This window comes from Salmo salar, chromosome ssa06 (genome assembly GCF_905237065.1).
Source record: "Salmo salar chromosome ssa06, Ssal_v3.1, whole genome shotgun sequence".
Classification (NCBI taxonomy): domain Eukaryota; kingdom Metazoa; phylum Chordata; class Actinopteri; order Salmoniformes; family Salmonidae; genus Salmo; species Salmo salar.
This window is the reverse complement of record NC_059447.1, coordinates 91064431-91077208: the sequence shown is the minus strand read 5'-3', so window position 1 is coordinate 91077208 and position 12778 is coordinate 91064431. Positions and strand designations below refer to the sequence as shown.

General features: G+C 47.6%; 1 protein-coding gene across 2 annotated transcripts in view; it reads right to left on the bottom strand.

Moving 5' to 3' along the window:
* Positions 1-12778, bottom strand: part of snx17 (sorting nexin 17) — an 84996-nt gene that overhangs the window by 41930 nt on the left and 30288 nt on the right. For both annotated transcript variants that reach the window (XM_045721179.1, XM_045721180.1), the window contains 2 exons: positions 9709-9819; positions 9164-9254 (listed from right to left, as the gene is read on the bottom strand). In XM_045721179.1, the coding sequence (XP_045577135.1) occupies positions 9164-9254; positions 9709-9819 (202 nt within the window). The remainder of the gene's footprint in view (positions 1-9163; positions 9255-9708; positions 9820-12778) is intronic.

Genomic DNA, 12778 nt, shown 5'->3' with positions numbered 1-12778 from the left:
AGGACCGTCAACAACAGGAGACACTAGAGAGAGAGACCGTCAACAACAGGAGACACTAGAGAGAGAGAGAGAGACCGTCAACAACAGGAGACACTAGAGAGAGAGAGAGACCGTCAACAACAGGAGACACTAGAGAGAGAGGACCGTCAACAACAGGAGACACTAGAGAGAGAGAGAGACCGTCAACAACAGGAGACACTAGAGAGAGAGAGAGAGACCGTCAACAACAGGAGACACTAGAGAGAGAGAGACCGTCAACAACAGGAGACACTAGAGAGAGAGAGAGAGACCGTCAACAACAGGAGACACTAAGAGAGAGAGAGAGACCGTCAACAACAGGAGACACTAGAGAGAGAGAGAGAGACCGTCAACAACAGGAGACACTAAGAGAGAGAGAGAGAGACCGTCAACAACAGGAGACACTAGAGAGAGAGAGAGAGACCGTCAACAACAGGAGACACTAAGAGAGAGAGAGAGAGACCGTCAACAACAGGAGACACTAAGAGAGAGAGAGAGACCGTCAACAACAGGAGACACTAGAGAGAGAGAGAGAGACCGTCAACAACAGGAGACACTAGAGAGAGAGAGAGACCGTCAACAACAGGAGACACTAGAGAGGGAGAGACCGTCAACAACAGGAGACACTAAGAGAGAGAGAGAGACCGTCAACAACAGGAGACACTAGAGAGAGAGAGAGAGACCGTCAACAACAGGAGACACTAGAGAGACCGTCAACAACAGGAGACACTAGAGACCGTCAACAACAGGAGACACTAGAGACCGTCAACAACAGGAGACACTAGAGACCGTCAACAACAGGAGACACTAGAGACCGTCAACAACAGGAGACACTAGAGACCGTCAACAACAGGAGACACTAGAGACCGTCAACAACAGGAGACACTAGAGACCGTCAACAACAGGAGACACTAGAGACCGTCAACAACAGGAGACACTAGAGAGAGAGAGACCGTCAACAACAGGAGACACTAGAGAGAGAGAGAGACCGTCAACAACAGGAGACACTAGAGAGAGAGACCGTCAACAACAGGAGACACTGAGAGAGAGACCGTCAACAACAGGAGACACTAGAGAGAGAGACCGTCAACAACAGGAGACACTAGAGAGAGAGACCGTCAACAACAGGAGACACTAGAGAGAGAGAGACCGTCAACAACAGGAGACACTAGAGAGAGAGAGACCGTCAACAACAGGAGACACTAGAGAGAGAGAGACCGTCAACAACAGGAGACACTAGAGAGAGAGACCGTCAACAACAGGAGACACTAGAGAGAGAGAGAGACCGTCAACAACAGGAGACACTAGAGAGAGAGAGAGACCGTCAACAACAGGAGACACTGAGAGAGAGAGAGACCGTCAACAACAGGAGACACTAGAGAGAGAGACCGTCAACAACAGGAGACACTAGAGAGAGAGAGAGACCGTCAACAACAGGAGACACTAGAGAGAGAGAGAGACCGTCAACAACAGGAGACACTAGAGAGAGAGAGAGAGACCGTCAACAACAGGAGACACTAGAGAGAGAGAGAGAGACCGTCAACAACAGGAGACACTAGAGAGAGAGACCGTCAACAACAGGAGACACTAGAGAGAGAGAGACCGTCAACAACAGGAGACACTAGAGAGAGAGACCGTCAACAACAGGAGACACTAGAGAGAGAGAGAGACCGTCAACAACAGGAGACACTAGAGAGAGAGACCGTCAACAACAGGAGACACTAGAGAGAGAGAGACCGTCAACAACAGGAGACACTAGAGAGAGACCGTCAACAACAGGAGACACTAGAAAGAGAGAGACCGTCAACAACAGGAGACACTAGAGAGAGAGACACCGTCAACAACAGGAGACACTAGAGAGAGAGACCGTCAACAACAGGGGACACTAGAGAGAGAGAGACCGTCAACAACAGGAGAAACTAGAGAGAGAGAGAGAGAGACCGTCAACAACAGGAGACACTAGAGAGAGACACCGTCAACAACAGGAGACACTAGAGAGAGACACCGTCAACAACAGGAGACACTAGAGAGAGAGAGACACCGTCAACAACAGGAGACACTAGAGAGAGACACCGTCAACAACAGGAGACACTAGAGAGAGAGACCGTCAACAACAGGAGACACTAGAGAGAGAGACCGTCAACAACAGGAGACACTAGAGAGAGAGACCGTCAACAACAGGAGACACTAGAGAGAGAGAGACCGTCAACAACAGGAGACACTAGAGAGAGAGAGACCGTCAACAACAGGAGACACTAGAGAGAGAGAGACCGTCAACAACAGGAGACACTAGAGAGAGAGAGACCGTCAACAACAGGAGACACTAGAGAGAGAGAGAGACCGTCAACAACAGGAGACACTAGAGAGAGAGAGAGACCGTCAACAACAGGAGACACTAGAGAGAGAGAGACCGTCAACAACAGGAGACACTAGAGAGAGAGAGACCGTCAACAACAGGAGACACTAGAGAGAGAGACCGTCAACAACAGGAGACACTAGAGAGAGAGAGACCGTCAACAACAGGAGACACTAAGAGAGAGACCGTCAACAACAGGAGACACTAAGAGAGAGAGACCGTCAACAACAGGAGACACTAGAAAGAGAGAGACCGTCAACAACAGGAGACACTAGAAAGAGAGACCGTCAACAACAGGAGACACTAGAGAGAGAGACCGTCAACAACAGGAGACACTAGAGAGAGAGACCGTCAACAACAGGAGACACTAGAAAGAGAGAGACCGTCAACAACAGGAGACACTAGAGAGAGAGAGACCGTCAACAACAGGAGACACTAGAGAGAGAGAGACCGTCAACAACAGGAGACACTAGAGAGAGAGACCGTCAACAACAGGGGACACTAGAGAGAGAGAGACCGTCAACAACAGGAGAAACTAGAGAGAGAGAGAGAGAGACCGTCAACAACAGGAGACACTAGAGAGAGAGACCGTCAACAACAGGAGACACTAGAGAGAGACACCGTCAACAACAGGAGACACTAGAGAGAGACACCGTCAACAACAGGAGACACTAGAGAGAGACCGTCAACAACAGGAGACACTAGAGAGAGACCGTCAACAACAGGAGACACTAGAGAGAGACCGTCAACAACAGGAGACACTAGAGAGAGACCGTCAACAACAGGAGACACTAGAGAGACCGTCAACAACAGGAGACACTAGAGAGAGAGAGACCGTCAACAACAGGAGACACTAGAGAGAGAGACCGTCAACAACAGGAGACACTAGAGAGAGAGAGACCGTCAACAACAGGAGACACTAGAGAGAGAGAGACCGTCAACAACAGGAGACACTAGAGAGAGAGAGACCGTCAACAACAGGAGACACTAGAGAGAGAGAGAGACCGTCAACAACAGGAGACACTAGAGAGAGAGAGAGACCGTCAACAACAGGAGACACTAGAGAGAGAGAGAGACCGTCAACAACAGGAGACACTAGAGAGAGAGACCGTCAACAACAGGGGACACTAGAGAGAGAGAGACCGTCAACAACAGGAGAAACTAGAGAGAGAGAGAGAGACCGTCAACAACAGGAGACACTAGAGAGAGAGAGCGAGACCGTCAACAACAGGAGACACTAGAGAGAGACACCGTCAACAACAGGAGACACTAGAGAGAGACACCGTCAACAACAGGAGACACTAGAGAGAGACCGTCAACAACAGGAGACACTAGAGAGAGACCGTCAACAACAGGAGACACGAGAGAGACCGTCAACAACAGGAGACACTAGAGAGAGACCGTCAACAACAGGAGACACTAGAGAGAGACCGTCAACAACAGGAGACACTAGAGAGAGACCGAGACCGTCAACAACAGGAGACACTAGAGAGAGAGAGAGACCGTCAACAACAGGAGACACTAGAGAGAGAGAGAGAGACCGTCAACAACAGGAGACACTAGAGAGAGAGAGAGAGAGACCGTCAACAACAGGAGACACTAGAGAGAGAGAGAGACCGTCAACAACAGGAGACACTAGAGAGAGAGAGAGACCGTCAACAACAGGAGACACTAGAGAGAGAGAGAGACCGTCAACAACAGGAGACACTAGAGAGAGAGAGACCGTCAACAACAGGAGACACTAGAGAGAGAGAGACCGTCAACAACAGGAGACACTAGAGAGAGAGAGACCGTCAACAACAGGAGACACTAGAGAGAGAGAGACCGTCAACAACAGGAGACACTAGAGAGAGAGAGAGACCGTCAACAACAGGAGACACTAGAGAGAGAGACCGTCAACAACAGGAGACACTAGAGAGAGAGAGAGACCGTCAACAACAGGAGACACTAGAGAGAGAGAGAGACCGTCAACAACAGGAGACACTAGAGACCGTCAACAACAGGAGACACTAGAGACCGTCAACAACAGGAGACACTAGAGACCGTCAACAACAGGAGACACTAGAGACCGTCAACAACAGGAGACACTAGAGAGAGAGAGAGACCGTCAACAACAGGAGACACTAGAGAGAGAGAGAGACCGTCAACAACAGGAGACACTAGAGAGAGAGAGAGAGACCGTCAACAACAGGAGACACTAGAGAGAGAGAGAGAGACCGTCAACAACAGGAGACACTAGAGAGAGAGAGAGAGACCGTCAACAACAGGAGACACTAGAGAGAGAGAGAGACCGTCAACAACAGGAGACACTAGAGAGAGAGAGAGAGACCGTCAACAACAGGAGACACTAGAGAGAGAGAGAGACCGTCAACAACAGGAGACACTAGGAGAGAGAGAGAGAGACCGTCAACAACAGGAGACACTAGAGAGAGAGAGAGAGACCGTCAACAACAGGAGACACTAGAGAGAGAGAGAGAGACCGTCAACAACAGGAGACACTAGAGAGAGAGAGAGAGAGACCGTCAACAACAGGAGACACTAGAGAGAGAGAGAGAGACCGTCAACAACAGGAGACACTAGAGAGAGAGAGAGAGAGACCGTCAACAACAGGAGACACTAGAGAGAGAGAGAGAGAGACCGTCAACAACAGGAGACACTAGAGAGAGAGAGAGAGACCGTCAACAACAGGAGACACTAGAGAGAGAGAGAGAGACCGTCAACAACAGGAGACACTAGAGACCGTCAACAACAGGAGACACTAGAGACCGTCAACAACAGGAGACACTAGAGACCGTCAACAACAGGAGACACTAGAGACCGTCAACAACAGGAGACACTAGAGACCGTCAACAACAGGAGACACTAGAGACCGTCAACAACAGGAGACACTGAGAGACCGTCAACAACAGGAGACACTAGAGACCGTCAACAACAGGAGACACTAGAGACCGTCAACAACAGGAGACACTAGAGACCGTCAACAACAGGAGACACTAGAGACCGTCAACAACAGGAGACACTAGAGACCGTCAACAACAGGAGACACTAGAGAGAGAGAGAGAGACCGTCAACAACAGGAGACACTAGAGAGAGAGAGAGACCGTCAACAACAGGAGACACTAGAGAGAGAGAGAGACCGTCAACAACAGGAGACACTAGAGAGAGAGAGACCGTCAACAACAGGAGACACTAGAGAGAGAGACCGTCAACAACAGGAGACACTAGAGAGAGAGACCGTCAACAACAGGAGACACTAGAGAGAGAGACCGTCAACAACAGGAGACACTAGAGAGAGAGACCGTCAACAACAGGAGACACTAGAGAGAGAGAGACCGTCAACAACAGGAGACACTAGAGAGAGAGAGACCGTCAACAACAGGAGACACTAGAGAGAGAGACCGTCAACAACAGGAGACACTAGAGAGAGAGACCGTCAACAACAGGAGACACTAGAGAGAGAGAGAGACCGTCAACAACAGGAGACACTAGAGAGAGAGACCGTCAACAACAGGAGACACTAGAGAGAGACCGTCAACAACAGGAGACACTAGAGAGAGACCGTCAACAACAGGAGACACTAGAGAGAGACCGTCAACAACAGGAGACACTAGAAAGAGAGAGACCGTCAACAACAGGAGACACTAGAGAGAGAGACACCGTCAACAACAGGAGACACTAGAGAGAGAGAGACCGTCAACAACAGGAGACACTAGAGAGAGAGACCGTCAACAACAGGAGACACTAGAGAGAGAGAGACCGTCAACAACAGGAGACACTAGAGAGAGAGAGAGAGACCGTCAACAACAGGAGACACTAGAGAGAGAGAGCGAGACCGTCAACAACAGGAGACACTAGAGAGAGAGACCGTCAACAACAGGAGACACTAGAGAGAGACACCGTCAACAACAGGAGACACTAGAGAGAGACCGTCAACAACAGGAGACACTAGAGAGAGACCGTCAACAACAGGAGACACTAGAGAGAGAGAGACCGTCAACAACAGGAGACACTAGAGAGAGAGACCGTCAACAACAGGAGACACTAGAGAGAGAGGACCGTCAACAACAGGAGACACTAGAGAGAGAGAGACCGTCAACAACAGGAGACACTAGAGAGAGAGACCGTCAACAACAGGAGACACTAGAGAGAGAGACCGTCAACAACAGGAGACACTAGAAAGAGAGAGACCGTCAACAACAGGAGACACTAAGAGAGAGAGAGACCGTCAACAACAGGAGACACTAGAGAGAGAGAGACCGTCAACAACAGGAGACACTAGAGAGAGAGAGACCGTCAACAACAGGAGACACTAGAGAGAGAGAGACCGTCAACAACAGGAGACACTAGAGAGAGAGACACCGTCAACAACAGGAGACACTAGAGAGAGAGAGACCGTCAACAACAGGAGACACTAGAGAGAGAGACCGTCAACAACAGGGGACACTAGAGAGAGAGAGACCGTCAACAACAGGAGAAACTAGAGAGAGAGAGAGAGACCGTCAACAACAGGAGACACTAGAGAGCACCGTCAACAACAGGAGACACTAGAGAGAAGAGACCGTCAACAACAGGAGACACTAGAGAGAGACACCGTCAACAACAGGAGACACTAGAGAGACCGTCAACAACAGGAGACACTAGAGAGAGACCGTCAACAACAGGAGACACTAGAGAGAGAGAGACCGTCAACAACAGGAGACACTAAGAGAGACCGTCAACAACAGGAGACACTAAGAGACCGTCAACAACAGGAGACACTAGAGAGAGACCGTCAACAACAGGAGACACTAGAGAGAGAGACCGTCAACAACAGGAGACACTAGAAGAGAGAGACCGTCAACAACAGGAGACACTGAGAGAGAGACCGTCAACAACAGGAGACACTAGAGAGAGAGAGACCGTCAACAACAGGAGACACTAGAGAGAGAGAGAGAGACCGTCAACAACAGGAGACACTAGAGAGAGACCGTCAACAACAGGAGACACTAGAGAGAGACACCGTCAACAACAGGAGACACTAGAGACCGTCAACAACAGGAGACACTAGAGAGAGAGAGAGACCGTCAACAACAGGAGACACTAGAGAGAGACCGTCAACAACAGGAGACACTAGAGAGAGAGAGACCGTCAACAACAGGAGACACTAGAGAGAGAGACCGTCAACAACAGGAGACACTAGAGAGAGAGAGAGACCGTCAACAACAGGAGACACTAGAGAGAGAGAGACCGTCAACAACAGGAGACACTAGAGAGAGAGACCGTCAACAACAGGAGACACTAGAGAGAGAGACACCGTCAACAACAGGAGACACTAGAGAGAGAGAGACCGTCAACAACAGGAGACACTAGAGAGAGACCGAGACCGTCAACAACAGGAGACACTAGAGAGAGACCGTCAACAACAGGAGACACTAGAGAGAGACCGTCAACAACAGGAGACACTAGAGAGAGAGAGTGTAGACCCTAAACTTGAATGAAGACAAGTTAATTTCATAAGTTCACAAGTTCAATAAGTTCATTTTTGTTTTCATGACTTTTACAACAGACAATTATTTTGACTTGGTGGCTGTGGTAACTAGTGACAAACCAATTATGCATCCCAAATGGCACCCTATTCCCTATTTAGTGCACTACTTTTGACCAGGGCCCATAGGGTAGTGTAAGTATGTAGAGGATATACACTGAGTGTACAAAATATTAAGAACACCTGCTCAATCCATGCCATCGTCTGACCAGGTGAAAGCTATGATCCCTTATTGACGTCACTTGTTCAATCAGTGTAGATGAAGGGGAGGAGACAGGTTAAAGAAGGATTTTTAAGCCTTGAGACAATAGAGACATGGATTGTGTATGTGTGTCGTTCAGAGGGGTGAATAGGCAAGGCAAAATATTTAAGTGCCTTTGAACGGGGTAATGGTAGTAGGTGCCAGCTGCAACGGTTTGTGTCAAGAACTGCAACGCTGCTGGGTTTTTTCACGCTCAACAGTTTCCGTGTGTATCAAGAATGCCAGGTCAGCCAACATGTTTTAGATAGCTGGCTAGACTAACTAACCTATCTAAACCTGTAGTAATTATGGTTGAATTACTGACCGAGGGGCCACCATTCATTTTGTTAGTCACTCTCACTCAGATATCATATTCAAAACGGCAAACATTTCTCTCCACCCAATAGGAAAATGTGTAGAATTACAGGAAATTAGCTGTAAAAGTGCTTGACAACTGCATGACAACATAAGTAGAATTGCATTAAATTTGTTATAAAATTGCTTGAATTTTTTTTATTTTACTTACGCTTCGATCACATCGTCATGGTGCAAAATAGTACTTGGCATCATCTGGATATGTATTTAACAGTTCAACGTTCACCTTCTGCTACCATTTCTGTCAAGCCGTCTACATGTACAGTTTAACACATACGTTTTGATAAATCCTAATGTACGCACCACACAGATGCACTGCAACTGCCTCCGCAACGCAATGCTGCAAGGACAAACGCAGCGTTTTCATTGGAAATGAATGTAATTCTGGTGTACCAAAATGCAATGACGCTGTTGGTGTGATCGAAGCGTAAGGGTCCCCAAAAAGGCCAGGGCCGGCTCTGACTGCACGTGTGGGTACGAAGACCCACAAGCCACTGCAGCCCTTCATTATGAATTCAGATCTTTTTTGTGGCCCCCACTCCATCCCTGGTATAGGAGACAGGCCAAATGGCTCTTTCAGACACCACTGTATTTCATTCCTATAGCAGTCCTCTGAATGGTTAGGGGAGGGTTAGAGTTGAATGCTTACACGTTAAACCCCCGTCCACTCCTTCTCGAACCAGGAAGAGACTGAAATAACCAACCAGCTCATCAGGAAGGTCCAGTTTTGATGCAACAGCCTGCGAATCAGAAAACAGACAGGAGGATCATCTCTGGTGCATCTTTTTGTGTGTAAGATATGAAACCACAACTCCTATTTTCTGCTCTTACTCGTACAAAAAAACATACTGTAGCTTTAAAAGCATTTTATCCACTGACTGACAGCTATACAATCTCCGGTCAAGTTCTTCTCGTAACAGCTGTCTGTTCAATATAATGGTTCTGAATCTATCTGGGAGAGAATGCTGCATTCACTTATGGCTGAAGAATATCCCGAGTGAATTCTCTCTCCCTAAGCTTCCACAGGGTTCCTGGTAGTGTTGGTACGGCTTATTCATTGTATAAAAACATTCAGTATATTACACTATTGTGTTCACTCTATGAATTCTTCAACACCGATTACTAAACATCCAGTAGAAGTCTGAATCTGGATTATGACTCCGTGTGTTTTGAAACCCAGTGGAGACGGTTTACCTCGAGGACGTCCTCCGTTTGGTCGGAGGTCAGGATGTTGACCTCGACCTTCTGGCCGTTAGACAGGTAGATCTCCAGAGGAACCTCTTCGGTTGGGATCTGCTGCGTCTCCTATAAAGAAGACAGACAGTGTAGTCAGTACAGACCAGAGAGAGAGAGTTCTCTCCAGTCAGGGAAGTAGGTTTTTAATCTATCCCTCTCTTCCTGTAAGAGACAGAGTAAAGTCAGTATATCTGGATTTTATGCTTCTATGACACCATATAGTTATATAATGTCTTGTTACAGATGTCCTCAAAATGTATGACAATCCTACATTTACAGGAGGAAGACGACAATAAATTTAAAAGCAGAGCCGCTCGCACAATTGGCCCAGCGTCGTCCGGGTTAGGGGGGGGTTTGGCCGGGGGGGCTTTACTTGGCTCATTGAGCTCTAGCGACTCCTTGTGGCAGGTCGGGTGCCTGCAGGCTGACTTCGGTGGTCAGTTGAACGGTGTTTCCTCTGACACGTTGGTGCAGCTGTCTTCCGGGTTAAGCGGGCGGGAGTTAAGAAGCGCCGTTTTGGAGGATGCATGACTCGACCTTCGCCTCTCCTGAGACCGTTGGGGAGTTGCAGCGATGAAACAAGATGGTAGTCACGAAATTGGGAGAAAAAGGGGATCAAATTTTTTTTTTTATTATAATAAATTTTAAAAATGATTTAAAAAAATGAATAAGAAATAAAAAAACAAATGTGTAAAGTCTAAGCAGCTAACCTTCTACCTGCTTCCTCCTCCTCTCAGCTTTCGTGCCCATGCTGGGTAAATTAATGTTTAATCTTTCCCTGTCCGGCACTGCTAGACAGGAGGTGTCAGACTGTATCTGGATTGCTGGGAAAGTGTGTGTGTGTGTGTGTGTGTGTGTGTGTGTGTGTGTGTGTGTGTGTGTGTGTGTGTGTGTATGTGTATGTGTGTGTGTGTGTGTGTGTGTGTGTGTGTGGCTGTGGGGCTCCGATGAAGTGCCAAGGCCAGGCTGGCTGGCTGCTGGCTGAGAACTCATTCTCTATTCTGCTGTTGTCCTTTCAGCATGAGGTAGGAGAGGAGGGAGAGATGAGAGGGAGGATGAAGGGATGCAGAGGAGAGAGGGGGAGGAGAGAGACACAGGGTGTACACCACCTTGAATGACATATCTGATGAAAGTAGATTTACACCATCCAGCCTAGCAGCACAGCCAGGTCACCTCCTGGGTTGAGTGATGGCTCTCAGTTCCATGCTCACACTATCAACCAATAGGAAAACTAGCCTTCACTGAGCAGCTAGAGCATCCCGCTATGAGCCAATGGGATCACTAGCATTGATTTATTGTGAACATATCATGAATATTCATTCCAATCAATAATTTCAATGTTCCATCTATATGCTAACAAGCAACTGAGGAAGCAGTTTTCTAGGAAGGGAACGCAGTAAACAAAAAGCTCTGGGTATACCAAAACCACACACACACACACACACACACACACACACACACACACGCTCCCTGGAGAGATTCTCTCTCTAACATGTTCTTCTATGTTTTAGAGAAGAAATCTAAAATACCATTCAACGTAAGAATGTTTTTACATCATGATTTGGCATACTGTATGATAGTAATGTACACACAATGAATCATAACTCCTCTCACATTTAAAACTTCTGTTCTTCATTCGTGTATGGCAGATTACAGCATATTAAAAAAGGTTCAAGAGGATTCAACTCCTACACTGGCTGGGTGTAAACTGGGTGGAGAGGATTCAACTCCTACACTGGCTGGGTGTAAACTGGGTGGAGAGGATTCAACTCCTACACTGGCTGGGTGTAAACTGGGTGGAGAGGATTCAACTCCTACACTGGCTGGGTGTAAACTGGGTGGAGAGGATTCAACTCCTACACTGGCTGGGTATAACTGGGTGGAGAGGATTCAACTCCTACACTGGCTGGGTATAACTGGGTGGAGAGGATTCAACTCCTACACTGGCTGGGTATAACTGGGTGGTTCAAACTGACCAATGGTGGTGAGGTTGTGTCACCATAGTGATATGTCTGAAAGAATCGTTTAACATATACACAAGAGTTCACACACAGACACACACGCAGAGAATAGAACAGTATGAGCAGCCTTCCCCAAAAAACCCTGCCTGCATTCTCCACTACGCTGTTTTCTATCCCCTTCCACCCACGCACACACGCATCCACCCACCCACACACGCATGCATGCACCCACACACGCATCCACACGCACCCTCCCACACGTGTGAACCATGGCGAACAGAGTGAATGTCAAACTGTGGCTGAAAACTATTACCAAGACTGAAGCAATTACTGAGTCAGCAGTGTGTGTCTGTTTGTCTGTGTGTATTTGTGCCACATGGCTAACAGAGCAGCAAGCAGCTAACAGCCTGCTGAGGACTCTGTTTACGTAGAACAGAACTGACACACACATTTATACACACTGCTGAACACTTGAATTGGACTGACTCGGTACCTTTAGCACGCACAACGACTGATGCTACTAGACATTTATTATTGCTAAATACTGCACAATTTAAAACACTTGCTCTCCAATCCCCCCTTCCCGAAACATAAATATTGGTGAGTGCCTTCCTGTATTTATGAATAGAGCGATAGAGAGATAGAGAGATATATAAATAAATAAAATACACACACACACAGCAAAAAAAAGAACCCTGTCTTGAAATAATTCGTAAAAATCCAAATTACTTCACAGATCTTCATTGTAAAGCGTTTTAACACTGTTTCCCCATGCTTGTTCAATGAACCATAAACAATTAATGAACATGCACCTGTGGAACGGTTGTTAAGACACTAACAGCTTACAGACGGTAGGCAATTAAGGTCACAGTTATGAAAACTTAGAACACTAAAGAGGCCTTTCTACTGACTCTGAAAAACACCAACAGAAAGATGCACAGGGTCTCTGCTCATCTGCGTGAACGTGCCTTAGGCATGCTGCAAGGAGGCATGAGGACTGCAGATGTGTCCAGGGCAATAAATTGCAATGTCCGTACTGTGAGACGCCTAAGACAACGCTACAGGGA